Source organism: Siphateles boraxobius, unplaced genomic scaffold (assembly GCF_051911475.1).
Source record: "Siphateles boraxobius isolate OS27281-9 unplaced genomic scaffold, OSU_SipBor_1 86, whole genome shotgun sequence".
In the NCBI taxonomy this organism is placed as follows: Eukaryota; Metazoa; Chordata; class Actinopteri; order Cypriniformes; family Leuciscidae; genus Siphateles; species Siphateles boraxobius.
Window position 1 is genome coordinate 4695964 of NW_027509215.1, and position 20676 is coordinate 4716639.

The 20676-nt window shown below is 35.6% G+C and overlaps 1 protein-coding gene across 1 annotated transcript in view; it reads left to right on the top strand.

Moving 5' to 3' along the window:
• LOC143731163 (zonadhesin-like) overlaps nt 1–20676 on the top strand; it is a 41500-nt gene that overhangs the window by 14290 nt on the left and 6534 nt on the right. Inside the window, exons 2-8 of the mRNA XM_077221829.1 lie at nt 9463–9552; nt 10239–10483; nt 11491–11572; nt 11714–12069; nt 13216–13756; nt 15486–15682; nt 15885–16265. Coding sequence (XP_077077944.1) covers nt 9463–9552; nt 10239–10483; nt 11491–11572; nt 11714–12069; nt 13216–13756; nt 15486–15682; nt 15885–16265 — 1892 coding nt within the window. The remainder of the gene's footprint in view (nt 1–9462; nt 9553–10238; nt 10484–11490; nt 11573–11713; nt 12070–13215; nt 13757–15485; nt 15683–15884; nt 16266–20676) is intronic.

The following is a 20676-nucleotide window of genomic DNA, read 5'->3' on the forward strand; positions in this document are numbered from 1 at the left end:
CATTATAAATGTACATTTTACATCTTGTAAAGTGACCCATGCTACCATCTCAAATGTCTTCATACTACATGACTCTTCAACAGGGCCATAGCTAGGGTGTCCGGGGTCCAAGTGCAGGTTCTTGCTGTGGGCACTCCTTGGATGAAATAGTATTGTTGTAGGGGGGGTGCACCGCCACTGAGGGGGTGCCACTGAGGGGGTGCCCCCCCCCCCCCCCTTGGTTGGGGGGGTTGAGGTTTTGGGTCCCCCTCGGTTAAAATCGCGGGGGCCCTAGAATCATCACCAACTTTCTCCCCTATAGCGAGTCAGCGACGGCCCTGCTCCTCAATGCGGTCAAACTCAGTGATGTGTCTGTGTGTGTGTGTGTGTTTTGCGTATATATGCAAGGTGAACACAGCGGGGTGCCATCCCCTCAGATCCACTAAATCCACCAAGATCTTTCTTCCTTTCATGCCCTGATCTTCCTCCTCTTCTCCTCTTTCTCACTCCCTCCTCTCCTCCACTCGCAGCCAGAGATAGAGGGCTAGAAAGACAGGAACAGCTCTTTGATCTTAGTCCCCCCCCCCCCTCCCTCTGCTTTGGCCATCCAGAAAGGCACAAGCATAAGATCGTCTCCTCTCTGAAGTTCGTCGGATCGATGAGACCAAGCGAGGCACGAAGGGGAGTTAGTTCTTCATCCCTTTTTTTCTCTTTTTAATACTTCCTCGCATTTGTTCTCAGTTTTGATGGGTTAGCATGATGCTGAGGTGGGCATGCAGGGCGTGGAAATGACTTTGAGAGCAGAACTGTGTGTCCCTGTCAAGGTCTGGACGCAAACACAGTCTCACAAACACACACACACACACACACATACAATCTTGGAGAGACAAGCACTATAAGAGCCCATTTCAACTATTAACGTCCATTTTGGTTGACAATTTTTAAATGTAAAGATGCAAAGTAAAGGTGTAAATAGGCTCTGAAATGTTGAGATTCGTCCACTTTCATAAAATAGGGAAATCACATTCAAATGCATGCAAATATATACACAAGACTTCAGAAAACATCTTCAGTTGTTTTATATCAACATGCAAGCACGCTACCTGAAGGCCAGTCGCTGCTATTTGTTCCCGGAATCACTGTGTTCACTAACCGGGTGCAATCGCAGTGTGACGGATGAATTGAGCTCTGCACGGTTTGCCTGTCTGGTGCAACATAAATCCAGTCTGTTTCTCAAGCCACAGGTACTAGCATTGATATCCATCATCTTTTAACTCCACGCAAAGTCTCCAAACTTGTGTCCAGGCCTGGTGGTGGGGCCGCTACAGTCTGTTTCACACACACCTACACGCTCACTACACACGCACACACACCAATTGTTTGTTGTATTGTTGTTGTTTTTCTTGTTGTTGTTTTTTTTGTTGAAATTTAATACAAGAGACTTAATTTGTGTTGAGACGTATTGTGAATCAAGGACTCTTTTTTTGTCAAATCAACAGCAATCTCCATGGTTTGTTTCATTAATTTTTTTTGTCATTTGGAGAAAGAAATACAAACGCTGTTTGAAAAGTGAACATTGTGTAACTGTTTTTTTATTTTATTTTATTTTATGTTTTCTTAACACTCTTTGATCTGAAAACCTTCAATTTGTGAATGTGTCATTTAAGTGCATACCTAGGTGTTACCTATAGGTGTGGGCGGGTATATATATATATATATATATATATATATATATATATATATATATATATATATATATATAGGCTATATATATTAATAAAAATTTTATCTAATTTAATGATAATCACTAACTTTTTATTTTATTCATTAATTCGTTTATTTTAATCTTATTTATTGTTTTTTAATTTTTTCCAGCTTTACTCTGGGCTTTACCATGGACCCCCTGCCCCCTTTGCGGCCCTCAGACCTCAGTTTGAAAAACAGAACTACAGCCGTTGGACTGACTGACCCATCCCTACTCTGACTTGGCAAGTCATTTACACAGAAAAAAAAAATCCAAAAACTCTCTAAAAACACTCACCTAAACCTTTAACACGGTTATTTTGCTGCCTGCACTGATATTTAGAAAGAAGAAAGAATGAACTTCACTCATTTCAGACTGCATGAAACCGCTGTAACAATGCATCCTTCAATCTCATACTCTTGATTACTTTTTTTTATTTTCTACAATAAAGACATGAATTTGACATTGTATCTCCTATTCCTCATGCTTCTTGCACAACATTTAAATAAAAAGCGGACTGAGAAGAAACACTGGGGTTTGGCGCTCTCTGCTGGAATTGACATGCTAATGCATGACAATATGCAAGCAGATTAACTTGCATGTATAACTTTTAGGGGCGGTTTCCCGGACAGAGATTAAGCCTAGTGCTAGACTAAAATGGCCCTTTAAACCAGTTTAACAGAAATCTGCTTTCTCTGTCATGGCTTTAAATAGCCCTAGATTTAGTTTAGTCCAGAGTTTAATAAACTGATTTCCTGGAGGAAGATTAGAGTTACCCCAAGACTAAATTGAGTCTTAAATTAAACCTACCAGGAGGCAGGTTTAACTTCAGATTAACAATGTGTTTCAAAGAAGACACATGTATTACTAGTATATATATACAGTTGTGGTCAGAATTAATGGCACCCCTGGTAAATATGATCAAAAATTTTCTTTTGATCTTCCATTTAAAACAAATTGCAAAAATCTAACCTTTCATTGAAGTAAAATAATTGAAAGTGGGGGGGAAATCACATTATGAAATAAATGTTTTTCTCCAAAGCACGTTGGCCACAATTATTGCCACCCCTAGAATTTTTTTACGAGTGAAATATTTCTGAAATATATTTCCATTAATATTTACCTTTTTTTTTTTGGCACACCAGGGTGACTAGGAACATAAAATTGTCTTCTTGACTTTTCAAGAATGCCTTCTTGTTTCACAGGAGTTTAAATATGAGGAAACACAAAGGCCAAATTCCCTCAATCATCCACCACAATGAGTAAAACCAAAGAATATAGTTCTGATGTGCATTAAAAGATTGTTGAGCATCACAAAATAGAAAGTGGCTGTAAGAAAATAGCTAAAGAATTGAAAATCCCCATTTTGACCATCAGGGCAATAATTATGAAGTTCCAATCAACTAAAGATGTTACGAATCTTTCAAGTGACAAGTTTCGCACGCTCTCCCTTTTGCACCATATATCTCGTTAAATGTGGAGCAAAACTGACTTGTGCATCTGTAGAGGCCGTGGGCGGAGCCAACATGAATATTCATGAGTTTCCCGGGCATGCTCGTGGAACTGCTCATTTTAGTTCACTCAGAGGTTCCCTCCTCGTTTCTCAGCAGGTTTAATGGGTTATATATATATTTTATAAGGTAAATATAGTTTCAGCGCGAACTTAAACTACAATTGTGTATCGTTTCGTAATGTTCATAATGTTTTTATTAATTTGCACATTTTGTGCATTCGTCAATGACTGAATGATTGCAGGCATTCACTTTGTGTAGGCCTATATAAAGTATTTAGATTCTAGTGTGAGTTTGGGAGATCTCACCACGAGTGGGAGGGAGTGGGGGTCGAGGGAAAGCACGAGAGTGAGTTCAAATGGTTCAATTTCAAAAGAAATGCCTGGAAGTCTGTTTGTAATTAATTATATATATAATTAATTACAAACAGACTTCCAGGCATTTCTTTTCTTTTCTTCCATAGCTGATGTGTGCTGTTCCATATCTGATGTTTATTTAGCTTGCTTAAAAATAATTTTCTCTTGTTTAGTAAAAAAAAATTTTCTGATGCCATTGTTTTCCTTGTATTTGCTTCTCAGTTCCATGCAATTTTTAGCTTTTCTTGGTTCATTCCATGTTTTATAGGCTACCTCTGTCATGCTAATTCAGATTAGTACAGTTGGTTTTAAATTAATCTGGTTTATTTTAGTTCAGGGCTCCATAGTCCAGGTGTAACTAATCTGTACTTAATCTGTGTTACAGAAAGCCATTTTTTAAGACACGATTAACTATTCTAGATTAAGGCCTACTCCAGGCTTAATTTAAACCCTGTCCGGGAAACCGCCCCTTAGTGTTTAACTGATTTAGCTCACATGTAATCATATATTCACTGTGTAAGAAAATGTATATTGTATGAATGTTTTAATTTAGCTATTAACTATAAGCACTCTACCACCCTTCAGACAATAAAAGTACAGAACCAAAATTAAATGTGTAAATTAATGATGACCTTAGAATGAGTCTTAACTATGTGGATGATTACACACATGCTCTAAATGAACAACCTGACAACATCTTGCTAACTAGTTCTCAGTTTGGGACTCTGCCTGATTTTTAAATGGGTCAGATGACGTCTGAAATTTAACACTATGGAACTTTGTAAGAGTACAGTCTGTGTCCAGGGGAAATGGTTTGGAAAAGCACACAATATATCACCTCGTCAACGTTACACTTCAAACAGAGCACCTCTCAGCTTTACTCACCAGGGCTTCCGCAGCAAATCCCTCGCTGAGCAACAAATCACAAACACGTCTCTCCCAAGTTTCTGAACCGCTCACACTTTAAAGGTCTCTGCAGGAAAGTTTCTGAAACTCTAATTAAGGACCAAGTAGAAACAACTAACTTTTCCACCCAAAATATTTGGAGCATTTTTTTGTAAAAATCCACCCCACACAGAGCCCAAACTACTGAGATGCCAAGGTAAAACAATGGAACGTACACATTTTCTGCACTTTATATGATTTATATATTTTTTTAAATACATTTTTAAATCTATTTTAATATTTTTTATTTCATAATAATCATCAAGTTTAAAAAAACTGCATTGAACTGAAAAAAATGCAATAAGCTGAATAACAATTCAATACAGATTTTTTTTGGGGGGGGGGGGGGCAGCCACTTTGTGTGTTTAAAATGTGTTATGTTAATTTTATTTTCATTGTTTTTCAAATATATCTAATAGGGCTCACAACACAAGTGTGGAAAAAACTACATGTGTCAAAAAGTGTGTGTGTGTGTGTGTGTGTGTGTGTGTGTGTGTGTGTGTGTGTGTGTGTGTGTGTGTGTGTGTGTGTGTGTGTGTGTGTGTGTGTGTGTGTGTGTGTGTGTGTGTGTGTGTGTGTGTGTGTGTGTGTGTGTGTGTGTACTGGATTCATCAAAAGTGGAATCTAGTTGTCACATCACTTCACATATTAGTTTAAAAAAAATTAATCAAATGAAATACTTGAAATGTAAAATGAAACAATGATGATAATTTCTCTCACGAGAGAGTCAAAGTCTCCCTGTGTGGAAATCAGAGAGACTTTATGAGACAAAAAAGAAGAGAGAACAGAACGGAGCATTAATATTCTTGTCAAGTTTAGTGCGTATTGACACAAATGCCAGTAAGTGTCAGGGAACGGCCGAGGGAATGTCCATTCAGAGGTGTCAGACTTTAGCTCTCATTGAGAGGCTTCTCTTATCTCTGACAGGTGGCAAATACACTCTGCACAAACACTCACATTGACACCAGCCTTTATCTGGGCTCTGTGTACACATCACACACCTGTAAATGTCCAATTAGGGCCATTAATCTGCTACATTATGGAATGTATCTGCATCAAAAAAAGTTTCACACAATGGCTCAATATTCAAACACACGCATGCATTCATCTCTTAAAGCAGGGAATATTCTGCAGTCATTCAACTAGAAAATATTATTCAATATCTGAAAAAAGTAGGATCTACCCAATCCACGGTGGATCAGATTACAGGTAAACATTTTAATTTAACTTTTTTTAATACTTCAAAACAAGAGAATAGAGCAAAATCAAGTTATTTGCTAAGTATTTTAAAGTTTTTTTTAGCAATGGAAAAGCCGGAGTGGAGCCAGAGCGCATGGGATTATAGACTCTTTCTCGCTCAAATTACAGAATGATTTGGCTTGCTTTGGAACTACTTTTGCCTGTGAGAATTAAACAGAAAATACTTAGAATTTCCATTAAAATGTGATACAGACACTATCGTTCAAAAGTTTAGGGGCAGTAATTTTTTTTTTAAAAGAAATTAATAAAAAACATTTTATTCAGCTTATTTTCATGATACATTAAATTTAAAAAGTGACAGTAAAGACATTTATAATGTTACAACATTTTTTTAATTTCGAATAAATGCTGTTCTTTAGAATTTTTTATTCATCAAAGAATCCTGGGGGGGGGGGGGGGGGGGGTTGTTTTAGCTTTGCCATTACATAAGTAAATTACATTTTAAACTATATTAAAATAGAAAACAGTCATTTTATACTGTAATAATATTTCACAATATTAATGTGTAGGGCTGTCACATGCCTTGATTAAATTCGAGCGCTCTATTTAAAAAAATTTGCAATTGCAATTTACCCGTGTCGATTAACCGGCAAAATGCCGGAAGTGGTTATCAACAACGTACATTTGGGAACGCATAAAGTCTGATGCACTTTGTGGTTCATAGGGAAGTGTTGCACTGTTATCAGTTACGTGAAGCACGTCTCAGCAGCTTAGTTAACAATCTCTGCATAAGCTTTGAGTTTGGGTTGCTTCTAACTTTCATCTGGGAAAACAACATGCATTTCATCAGATTTGTAAGGTAAATCATTTACAAACCTACGCCAACACAGGAGAATCCATCGGTATGTTTCTAAATATGCTATTTGTTCATTGTGATTTCAAAATAAAAGTTTAAACCCTCGCTCTGAGTTTGCATGTTTTTAGCAGTAAGTGGTAGTTATAGGGTAAACAAGTGTAGGTTGTAACCAAAGACTATAGATATACAAAGACGGTTTACTCCTATAACTTATAAATGGGATAAAGCAGTTTTTGAGAGTTCAGGATTCCCCCATTCAAATAGGCCTATTCCCAGACAGCAACATAGTGTCGGCCCAGATCTGGCCCACATCTGGAAGCGCGTGGAATCCACGTGTAGCAGGTGTGGGCCGAAACTATGTTGCTGTCTGGGTTTGAATAGCTGCCCAGAGGCATTGCAAATATGGCAGCCAAGTGAACAGACTTTCCTTTAAACTTAGCACTCATTTATGCAACAACTCGGCATAACCTACACACAGCTGATGCAAATGGTCACAGTTCTTTATACACAAGGGTTGGACCTGCTTATGACCCTGGTTATATTCTAAATCAGCATTAAAGAAATTGAAGCAATTTCTAACCTCTCCAAGGGCTTTTGTTTCAAATCATTCATGCCAATTTTCTCATTAAATCCAATCGTCGAGAGAGAAGCAATGTTCATTTTGTAATATTGTTTGTATTACATCTGTCAGAGGATGACACTTAATGATCCACTGAGGGTAAATAGAAAATGTAATCTTATCTGAGTTGAAATCGCAGTCATTCACCGGTCTCTTCAACTGCAGTCTGTTTCTCAGCTTACTATAAAGGAGGAGTTTTGTTTGCTGCAAACCAAGAGTTTAGTTGATAGCAGATGTATGACATCCACATCCTGGAAATCATATCAGTATCAGACCACCTGCAAATGTCTGAGAAGACATCATTAAAGAAAGCTATTATCTGATATTTAAGTCAATCAATCTCTCATAATACAGAGTCGCTATAGTTATCTTATCTGTCGGACAAGTTGAAGATAAAAATAGGAGGAATAAAATAATAAAAGAGTAGCATTTGGAAACTTATGTCTTATATTGCAAATAAAACCAAGAACTGTGACATTATTACAGGAAAAAGTTAATTAGCTCTAGCTCAAATACGCCATGAAATATGTTGGCGTAAAAGAAAACTACACATTAAACGGGTCAGAGGTACGACTACAGATCACAAGGTCAAGGTGTCAACGTCTGGCATCAATCTAAACAGTGGCTTTGCTCCTATTTGATCTTTGCAAATGTAATGTTTAGTGAAGCACAGTAAATAAAAAAGGTCTCAAATGTGTGTTTAATGGACTGGCATGGTTCAATTAACCTGAGGACACTGCAAATCTATTCGCATGAACTGTAATACATTACTTGAATAATAAACGCACCGTAAAAAAGTGTATCCGTTTAACAATCACAATGGTGTCTAGTTAAGAAAATCTATCTGGCATACTCAGACAAATGTTACTTGATTTTTACTTGATCTTTTCTTAGCTGGTCAGGCGCAGAGACCACCAACCATAACCAGGCTGAAGACCATCTTATCTTCTGTTTTAGAGACATGCTTAAACCAGCTCTGGCTAGTTTAACATGTTTTTTTTTTTTCCAAGAAAGGAGCTTGCTTTGATATTATGTTATCTAATACTGCATTAGCAATGTTGCATTAGATTGTAGTAATTAAAGAGTTGCGGCAACACAATAACTGGACTTTGATATGGTGGTGACTGGGACTTAAATGAAACTACAGTTTACCTCATCAATTTCTCATTGTTACTGTAACTATACATCAAAACCCCTCCCCTTTTGGTGGGGCATCATCAACAAAACCACACCTTCTCAGGGTCAAAGGTGCAATTTCCATCACCTTTATAACAACCAGCACATTCAAACCACTCTCATTGTCCCGAGAAAGGAGGCAAGATCTAGACTCACCTCAGCGGTGAACACCCGAGGACATATTAGCAAGTCACTGGGACAGACACTATGCCAGGGGACACGTTCCAGAGGCTGCTCTATGTGGTAGCCTATTTATGTGTTCTGAACGCTGATGCTCATTCAGGGTAGGTTGTATTTCTATCACTTTTATATTATGTTTAACAAAGCTGTTTCTCCATTTAACATTTTATTATATCACATTTTCTCCATTCATCATCTGCAGAAGTTTCCCACTCACTCTTCCTGACTGGAGGTCAAATGCAGGTAAAAATTGTATGCATCACTTTTATGAGGTTAACATTTTAAAGCATTGACGGTAAAACTTTACTTGAAACCTTTAAATACAAATGCATGATATATATAAGTATTTCTTGTATTATGCCTTGTAATGATCTCATGAATTGTTATCTGTAACCACAGTTATAAAACTAACCTAAAACACTTACGTATTCACTATTACACTTTTAGAAAGTATAATGCATTAAAACATGTATAGTTACCAAGCAATTTCAGATATATCAAGAAATCTGCAAATATTATAATGCATTTTAACTATATTACAATTATTTATGAAAATATATAATGCATTACAACATACATTATGAATAACTTTATAATACATTATACATAAAGGCTTTAAATGTTACTGAAAATCTTCTGGAGTACTGAAAAATGAACCTGTTAGAAACCATGCTATTAAACTCTGATGAGTTGTGAACTTTTTAGGCCTTTCTAATAGAAGATCTCACACCGACTGGTATGACCAATTTCTCGCAAGAGTGACTTAGGACATGAACATTTGTTATAACAAGCCAAACAGAAATATATTGTTGGTTTGTTTCTTGTTTTCGATTAGGTTCTTATTCTCACTCCTCTTTTTTATCGTCATTTAATCACTTTTCCCTCCTGTGCTGTAGATTATTTCGCAAAGTGTGATTTTGGCAGTGATTTGCCAACATCCTGTGATTGGACCTCTGAGGGACCCATCAGCGTTCAGACGGCAACAGGTAATTATACTGCTGAGATGAAATTGCTGCAGAGACAGTTGCTATAGTTTGTGTTATTCGCTGGTGTTTACTGCCAATCCATTCACCTGCGGCAACAACAACAGCAGTTAATAGGTTTCCAACAGCACGTAGCAGAGCTTCTTTAAAATTCTTTATTCCTCAAATTATGTTCTTCAACTTGACTTTCAAGTATGCAAGGCACCGCATTCCGCCACTTGATCGTGACGCTGTTGCTACACTGCTAGAATTCACAAAACACAAAGTTCAGATCAGAGTCTAACCTGTGGCACATGTAAGCTTTTAGTATGTAAGCGGGTGATGATCATTTTTATGACAGCATGCTTTTCCAATCTATGAACTAAATGCATGTAACTAATACCGCCTGTGCTGGCCATAATGCAATGAAAGCATGACCAACTCAATGTTTAATGAAAAAACGGCACAGGGAGGTAACAACGCAAGCAGTATTCAAACTTTCACAGCCCACATAAGCAGCTCAATGTATCAGGATACCTGTAAAACCCACAAACCAAGCAGAAAAACTAAACTATTAGTATACTTAAGGGAAAGGGGAAATAACAAACTTTGAAAGGCGGTACAACTCTTCACTGAAAAAAAACCTAGCAGCTCTCTTTTGAATCACTTAAATGTATGCATGTTTTTTTCTCTTTGTCTATGTGCTACAGAGGAAACCGCTCTCAATCCCATGAGTTCATCTGGTGTGTTTCGTCTCAAGAGTGGATTTCTTAATACCTCAGAAGTCTCCTGCCTGGAGTTCTGGTACCATAAACCCAACCGGAAGAGTTATGAACTCAGAGTTTTGGTAGTGGATGACATTCTGCAGACACTGATTTGGTCCTCAGAGACTTCTAGCAGTGGAGACTGGAGACAAGTTTTCATCCCTCTGATAAAGCAATTCGACAACATCCAGGTAGAGCAATTTAAAGATTCAGATTTAGGTGTTGGGCATCTTTATTGGTGAAAGATTGCAGATAATGGTAAAGGTTAGAGTTTGTAAACATTTTAGAGAACAATGCAAATTTGTATATTTTTACTGTGTATACAAAAAGTCAAAAGTTCTGCAACCAAAACCACCAAACTTAATCAATTAAACAATGAAAAAGCACAGTAATGCCAATGGAAACCGAACAATAGAAATGAATCCAACATTTATCAATGGCTGGTGTCCAATGAGTATTTTTAGAGATATACAATAAAGATACAAAAATTACATACAAATACCAATGATTAATGATAAAAGTAGGATCCCTTTGAAAAACCACCAAGAGTTTTCTAGGAGTCTGAATTGTATGATAAGCGGTCTGCCATCTTAAAGCACTACAAAAATTTCTGTAAGTTGTTTGATAAGAAAGCATCTATGCACAAATGCACGGAGCCCCTAGTGGAATGGAATTTGAGATGGGGGAAAAAAAATATCTAATTTCAAAACATTTGCATTCGCTTGCAAAACCTTTGCATTCCCTAGCAAAAGTTTTGCGGGCAAACGCAAAGCTTCTCGGGGGAACACATTTTTTTTAGTGAGAATGCAAAAGCATTGGCTTATAATTTTGCCTCCCATCTCATTTTTTTCCATCACCATGTCCCATGTAAAATGTAAATAAATAAATTATTGGTGTTTCTGTTTGTAAATATTTTTTGGAATATATAATAAAGATATAAAAATAACAATTCATCAATAAAGACTGATTAAGTGGGATCCCTTCAGAAAAACCTCCAAGAGTTATCTGTTAGCAAGTGTGAGCTCTATGATAAGCTGTCTGCCGTCTTAAAGCACTACAAGAATTGTTGAGTTGTTTGATAAGAAAGCATGAGCATCTTTGAAAGTAATGTGCACAAATATAATAGGTGCATTTTGGTCTTTTGCAAGCACTGAAGAATCACTGTTACTCACTGCAACTGTAATTGTGCTTCTGGCAGGTTATTTTTGAGCTATCACAAGGACAGCATGAGGAAGGGGAAACTGCCTTTGACAGAATAGGAATCCGGAGGGGACAATGCGGTAGGGTCATTATTATTTTGACCTAGAAACATGTCATTTATCAACATAAAAACATCTACAGGCTAACACTGAGATATATCATCACCACATTTATTAGCCTTTGTGAAATAGTAAAGTGCAGTACGCCACTCTCTTCCACAGGGCCACAATGTCAGCGAAGAGGCACATTTTGGACTGATGAAAGCACCCGTTGCACCTGCACTGATGAGCAACTCACCTGTTCTCACATCCCCTGGTCCAACGACACCTTTGGAACCTGCCATGTGGCCTCTGACCCACATTACACTACTTTTGATGGGGTCAGCTTCCAATTTGAGAGTCCTTGTACCTACGTTTTGTCAAAGGTCTGCGATGCCTCAGGGTTGCTTTCGGAGTTTGCAGTAGAGGTGCAGAATGAGAGAAAAGGGGACTCGCACGTCTCCTCCATTCAGCAGGTGAACGTCAACATACGTGGTCTGAGAGTGACCATGCTGAGGACAGAGAGGAGCAGAGTCATGGTGAGCGATCAACCACAAGTAGTCGTTATTGAGAACTATATTGATTTTAATTTTAATTTTTAATGACCAATGCCAATAGCGATGCTGATATCTTAGAGAGATATTTAGAGATATAAAGCCGATATATATCACATTCCCCGTCGGCGTTTTTTTTAAAAAGTTGTCAGTCACCGCCAGCGTTTTTGATCATTGTAATGGCCCCCAGAATATTTTGATGCATGAATATCTGAACATGCATTACATCAAAAGAAAGAACAGAGCCTCTGGAAAAAAAAAAAAGTTTCCTTCTAGTTTTGTGCATTGTTTTTACCGATACTTGAATGTTAAGTTTCATTGAAAAAACAATATTTTGAACAAAAACCTGAGAATTGGGGGTTTTTTTTCAAAGACTAAAAAAAGCATAAGCTATGCTTTTATTGCTTGTTTCTGCTCCTTTTGCCTGTGTTTTGAGCTAAGATTATCTACTCTTTCAGAAGATGCATAAGAGCGAAAACACGGAAAGTCTGAAAATTCCATCAATGGCGGGGAAGCGTTGTCTCATAAATGGCGGAAAATTCTTTCAATGGTGGGGAAATTGGGTTTGGTTAATTTAAAGATAATAAAAATACATCCATAACAATTTCTGGAATTAAATCTATATTTATTTGACCTATTTACTGAATTAGAAAGAAAGAAAGAAATTGAAAATGATTTATTTGAAATAAATATTTTGAACAAAAAAATCTGAAAAATGTAATCTTTAGATTGAAACGTCTTGATTCTGTAATCCTACGATAGCATTTTTCACATATAAATACATAAAATGGAAGTAAACAATGTACCTAACCAGTGCACTCAGTGATCTGGTGAGTCTGTGTGCACTGGGAATCATATTTTCTCAAGTAAAGACCAGGTAACCCTAATTTTATATTGAATATGACATGAATACGACATAGTGGCCAACCAGATAAAAAGCGCAGCATACTTTGAAATCAAGGATTGAAGGTTTGCCGATTGTGCGTATCCAGAGAAAGAGTCGATGCCGGCAATTGAAAAATACCAAATAATCAGCGATATATCGGCCTTGGCAATATATTGGTCAACAGCTAACCACAATTTATGATTATCATTTTTGTCTTAACCCCCTTCTATTGTTGTTCTAATCAGGTTAATGGGATCTGGAAGGATCTCCCTCTACTCATGAAGGGAAATACAGTTACGGTTAATGCCCAGGGAGATGCTTTGGTCCTTCAGACAGATTTCAAACTGTCTGTCTTCTACATGCATACCGGTGCTGTTCAGGTGATCATCCCCAGCCATTACTCGAACAGAATCTGTGGCATGTGCGGCAACTTCAACCAGGAGACAGAAGACGACTTGAAGGTCCTAGACGGGTCACTTATGCAGGATGCTCATGTTTTAGGGCAGAGCATGTGTGATGAGCCCACCCTGCCTAGGGTCTGTACAGGCTCAGAAGAGCAGCAGTACGCCAGCGAGGTTTACTGTGGTCTGCTGACATCCAGACAGGGACCGTTCTCAGCATGCTCATCTGTTCTCAATGCAGATAGTTTCTTCCAAAACTGCATGTTTGATATGTGTACAAGTCACGGAGATCCTGGAGCACTCTGCGATGCCATTGAGGCCTTCAGTGCCACCTGCGACAAAGTTGGGATCTCTGTTGCAGACTGGAGGAACTCAACATTCTGTCGTAAGTGGCTGACAATAGCTAAAATTATCAACAAAAAAACATTTAGGATAAATAAAACTCAAACTTGACAAGTAAAATCAGTAAATCAGTAAAATCTGTTTATTATTATTATTATTATTATTAATTGATCTCTAAAGTTTTCTTTTTAAATTGAATTTTTTATAGGTGAATACACATTGATTATACTTTACTGACATAATTATTGATGGTGGACTTTGGTCCATGTAAAAAGTGCAATAGCAAGAACCAATATTATGGCCAATAAGCCAATAATTGTTTAAGTGGGTGTTAACCAATAAATAGTATATATTATATATTATAAATATTATAAATCTATCTATACTATTTATGCTGCAAGTGAATTTAGGCATTACGCTCAAATCAACATTATGATGTACAACACAGAGGGTGGCAATGATTGACATAGATCATAGATATGATTGTGAATCAATTTTCGTGGAAATCGGAACATCGGCCAAGGAGGAGTTTGAAAAAGTAGGTTTTTCAGACAATTCAAAATGGCTGACAAATTTTCATGACGGGAAATGATGTTTTTTTTGCTCATAATAACAGAGAAGGGAATGCTTTGAAAAACTCCAGGATAACTCCACTTCTCATTAGATAAAAAATTAGCAAAGCATGCACCACATTACCTATAATTAAAATTGTGATATGGCTTAGTGTAATATTCAAATCACAAAAGGCTGAAATTTAATTTAAAAAAGTATCTAGTCTGTCATGCTCCTTGTTTCAGAGTGAAGCACAGCAAGTATCCAGTGTTTTCAACATCTTAGTTCACTGTGAATGCAGCAAAATCAATCTTTGGTTACTAAAAAAAAAAATGAATACTTAATTAGAAATATTTATTATTCATTTATTAGAGATAATAATAATAATATATTCAAATTGCTTGATTAAAAACACCAGTGTGAATGCAATGCGACTGATAATCACAACTTTAAAAAGGTTTGAGTAATTTTTTTTATCTGTTAAACTTAGTCATAAAAAAGGGGATGGAGCTCTTAATTTTGCTATTAAAATGCCTCAGATTGATGCATTTAACTTCTATATAACAATCGCTTAAGTTTTAACAAATTGACCTTCACATCTTAAAATAGGCAGGAAAAAAAACATCAAATATCAACAAAAAATGAACACACTGCTGCTCACGCACAGCATGTGTGAAACGGGCCTTGAGCTCTATCAAAATGCTTTTAACCTTGAATATTGCTTTAAAGCCTTATTATCTCATCTCCACCCAAGGATATATGAAACAATGGGCAAGAATACAGACAAGCGATTCAAGTACTGCCAATATTGTTAAGCAAATCATAAATATAAATTAAGGCTTGACGTGTCAGATCAGACTACCTGATTTAAGCCACTGTTGAGCAAAAGGCCTATCTCAGACCTCTGTAATCAGCAGTGTAGTCTCCACCTAACAATCCACACAGAAGTACTCGACTTACTCACTGGTTATTTATTAATATTCTCCCACACCTTCACCAGCTGACCCGTAACTTTCCATTACAAACCACAAAGGCCCTGGGAAACATACTGTAAATCTATCAGGCACTGGGAAACTTACTGTATCTAACAAGGCACTGGGAAACATACTGTAAATCTATCAGGCACTGGGAAACATACTGTAAATCTAACAAGCACTGGGAAACATACTGTAAACGTATTTTTGATGAATTATGTTTGCCTCTTCTGGTTTCTGCTGTAGCTGTGTCATGTGGCCTACACAGCCACCATAACGCCTGTTCCAGTGGCTGTGCCAAGACCTGCTCCAGCCTGGACACCGCAGGGCCTTGTGGGATATGCGAGGAGCGTTGCGAGTGTGACGATGGTTTCATGCTCAGCGGAGGAGCATGTGTGCAAGCTAAAGACTGTGGATGTTGGACTAATGGACAGCATTATTCTGTAATTAAGCTTAGCCATGTGTATATATATATATATATATATATATATATATATATATATATATATATATATATATATATATATATATATATATATATATATATATATATATATACTTTTTTAGTATTATTAATTTTTATGTGTCCATAAATCATACATTTTTATATGTATCCATAAATCTTTCTCATCCTGTCCTATCCAGATCAGTGAGACATTTATGGAGGGTGAATGTGAGCAACAGTGCCAGTGTTTGGGCCATGGGAACATTCACTGTTCACCTGCTTCCTGCACGGCTGATGAAGTGTGCATGGTTAAAGACGGTGTCAAAGGTTGTTTCCCGTCCAGTCCGGTGACCTGCAGTGTCTACGGTGATCCCCATTACATCACGTTCGATGGCAAGGCCTACTCCTTCTGGGGCACCTGCAACTACACAATAGCAAAGACCTGTGGGCCTACTCACACCCAGTTCACAATAACCGCACGAAATGAGGGACGGAACGACTCTGCAACTTCCTCTCTTAACTCTGTAGCTCTTGACATGGAAGGCCAAAACATTATCATCGGGAAGAACAAGCTGGTTTATGTGAGTGTCTTGTTTTTGTCATTCATTCAGAGTTGGCCATATTATCACTGTTTGTTTTAAAACTATTTATTCGTTTACACCAAGAATAGACCATACACATTTAACCATTTTAAGTCTCATTATTAACAAATGTCAAAAGCACATGTGCACACCAAAGGAATCCTTTCATGAGGAATGAGATAGTGTTGCTCCAGCTTACTATGAAAACTTAAAAATAACTTTCAAACTTAAAACTACCCAGTCCAAAAAGATTTAATGAAACTTCCAACAGTAATAATTTCTTACTCAATAATTATGTCTTGCTTTCCAGTACAAATATCTAAACAAGAAAAAAAACATTTACTTGAGAAGCAAAATGGCATAAGATCTAAATCTTATTCTTGCTAAAAAAATAAAAATAAAAAATTTAAAAAAAATCTTATTTTCCTTTGAACTAAAAAAATATTTTTCTGACCCCATTGGCAGATAGTTTTTCTTATTATAAGCATACACTCACTCAATTACACTTTTCTTTTTTCTTTTTAGAAAACAAGACTTAATATCTTAAGTCATTTTGATTCTCAAGCAAATGTATCTTGATTTCTGTACTGAGAAACAAGACAAAAGTACTGAGTGAGAAATTTTATTTTGGTAACATCATACAGATGACTGTCCACACATTTACACATCAATGCCTATCTGGTGATTAGATAAGTGATCAGAAACTAGAGGAAGAAAGATATTATCAGAGAACAAGACAAGCAAACTAACTATTGTATTAGAGTACAGTGAGGAGAAGTTTATGAGGCCTCCACTTAGTTCTCCACGTAGCACTTCCCTAATCTTTCATGATATACATGGGCAGTTCGTGGAAAAAATGTTTTAGGAGCTGCCATCTAGAATGTATGACTCTTAATAAGTGTTTACAGTAAGTAAAATGTTCATATTTTAAAGGTAAGTGATAAGAAATATGTTTGCTTATGACATAATATGCCATAATTCAAATGATAACATTTGAAAAGTGTCCTGATAGTGACTTCTGCTTGACATAATCAGATTTCTGATAAGCAGGTTTAAACCGGTCACTTAAAAAAAAAAAGCATTCAATCACAAGCACTTTTGTGACTCAGACACTTTAACTGATCTTATCAGGAACACAACACTCTCTGGCCCTTAAAAAGATAAAACAATGTGCCAGCAAATGCATGACCCAGTTTTAACAAATCTAAGCACATTTTTATAATTGACAATGATTTGGGACTATTATAAAATAAACATTATCAAACATTTACCAGTCTAACATAGTTCCCAGCAGATTACCAAAATTACTACAGTCATGTTTACTACAACTGTGCCAACTTGGGATCAGCATCCAGTAAAAACATATTTTTTAAAAATGACAGAAGATTCTGAAAGCATCTTAGACAGTTTGAAGGAGATCCTACATTAAATGTATCATGATTTTATAGCAGAATAGATCAACAGTATTTTGGCAGAATCTATGTTATCATATTAAATTTTGTATAATGCCCCAGTCTTAAAAGCTGAACACAAATAGGATCACAAATATCCTTTCAAAAATATGAACCTGTCATTTTAATTCAAAATCACAAGAAAAAAAAAATAAATAATATTTTTCATATAGAAAATGAAGCTTACTTTTGGACCTTTGCATTTTTCCCCATGGTGACAATTTAAGACATGAAGGCCTGGTTTCACAAACAAATCTTAAATAAGTCAGTATTAGGCCTTAGTTCAATAACGAAATTTAAGTAGCTTTTATAAACATGCCTTAGAAAACAACATTACTGGTGCGCATCTTGAGACAAAACAATGGCACTGACATACATGCCGGTGCAAGTAGCTTTCAGTTAAAACAGCTCAAACATGCATTTTAGTCTGGGATAGGCTTACACGTCATCTATGAAACCGGGGGATGAAGAATAAACAAGAATAATAATTTCCTTTGAATTAAAAAAAAAATTAATTCTGACCCCATCGGCAGATAGTTTTTCTTATCATAAGCATAAACTCAAACAATTAATCTCACTTCAAGACTTGGGCCTGTTTTCACAGACAGGTCTTAGATTAAACCAGGATTAGGTTTAAGATAAATTAGGACACTTAAGTAGCTTTTATGAATGTGCCTTAAAAAACATTACTGGTTGCATCTTGAGACAAAACAATGAAATATGACGATATGCCAGTGCAAGTTGCTTTCAGTTAAGGTAGGCCTACCTCAAACATACATTTTTGTCTAGGGACTTTTCTTAAACCTTGTCTGTGAGACCGTGGGTTAACCCTTGTGCATCAATTAAAAAAAGTTACTCATAGGTACATGGAGGACAAAAATGTCCGTATCCAAAAACTGTCATAAAAATATTATAGATTTATATTTTTTTCCACTTTCACTGACATCAATTTTTTAACCAGCATCAGCTCTAATCATAATGACCAAACATTCATTAATTTTCAGAATTTTAACCCTTAAAATGTGGGTTTGTTTACATAATGCCACTGTTGTTTTTTTATGAAAAAAAGAAAAATAGTAATTATTTTCAATTTACTAAATGCTAAGCAGAATTTTTTTTCTTTGATTATTACAGCCTTGGATATGTCAATCATTAAAAACAACATTAATTTTGATGCATTAATATTTTTTATGCAGTATCAGATTTAAAAAAAAGCTACCACTCAGGCCCATAAAGGACAAAAATGTCCATGTCAAAAAAGTGTCATAAAAATATTATAGATTAATATTTTTTTACACTTTCACTGACTTAGATTTTTTACTAGCATCAGTTCTAATCATAATTACCAAACAGTCATTAATTTTCAGAATTTTAACCCTTTTAACGTCGGTTTCTTTACATAATGCCACTGTTGATGTTTATAAAAATTAGAATAATAATAATAATTTTCTATATACTAAATTCTAAGCAGGATTTTTTTTCTTTAAATATTACAGCCTTGGATATGTCAATAATTAACAACAATATTAATTTTGATGCAATCATATTTTTTATGCAGTATCAGATAAAAAACAAAACTACCACTCAGGCCCATAAAGGACAAAAATGTCCATGTCAAAAAAGTGTCATAAAAATATTATAGATTAATATTTTTTTACACTTTCACTGGCTTAGATTTTTTACTAGCATCAGTTCTAATCATAATTACCAAACAGTCATTAATTTTCAGAATTTTAACCCTTTAAACGTCGGTTTCTTTACATAATGCCACTGTTGAAGTTTATAAAAATTAGAATAATAATAATAATTTTTTATATACTAAATTCTAAGCAGGATTTTTTTTCTTTAAATATTACAGCCTTGGATATGTCAATAATTAACAACAATATTAATTTTGATGCAATCATATTTTTTATGCAGTATCAGATAAAAAACAAAACTACCACTCAGGCCCATAAAGGACAAAAATGTCCATGTCAAAAAAGTGTCATAAAAATATTATAGATTAATATTTTTTTACACTTTCACTGGCTTAGATTTTTTACTAGCATCAGTTCTAATCATAATTACCAAACAGTCATTAATTTTCAGAATTTTAACCCTTTAAACGTCGGCTTCTTTACATAATGCCACTGTTGATGTTTATAAAAATTAGAATAATAATAATAATTTTCTATATACTAAATTCTAAGCAGGATTTTTTTTCTTTAAATATTACAGCCTTGGATATGCCAATAATTAACAACAATATTAATTTTGATGCAATCATATTTTTTATGCAGTATCAGATAAAAAACAAAACTACCACTCAGGCCCATAAAGGACAAAAATTTCCATGTCAAAAAAGTGTCATAAAAATATTATAGATAAATATTTTTTTCCACTTTCACTGACTTAGATTTTTTACTAGCATCAGTTCTAATCATAATTACCAAACAGTCATTAATTTTCAGAATTTTAACCCTTTTAACGCTGGTTTCTTTACATAATGCCACTTGTTTTTTTTATAAAAATTATAATAATAATAAAAATATTCCATATACTAAATGCTAAGCAGATTTTTTTTTCTTTAAATATTACAACCTTGGATATGTTATAGGTTTGGCTGTGAGAGCACTTGTGTCAACGAAAATCTTCCAGACAAAACAATCACCATTTTCTGTGAAAACAAAAACAATGTGTTGTGGAGCTTCTAAACTTCTACATCAAAGTCAAGCTCACCTTTTATCTTTGTAAAAAAACAATAACAAATGAAAAGGTGCAAGCAAGTAATAAGAAATGTGTTTGAATGAAAAAAATCCTCAAAGCTCAGTAACTTTTTGACCTTTTCAGTTTTCACATGGCAGGATCTGTGACTCTGCCAAGGGTATGACTCATTTACATGTGGTGGGATTTGTGATTTCCAGTACAATATAATTTCTTTCTTTCAAACTGAAAGAAAGAAAACCCACACACACACC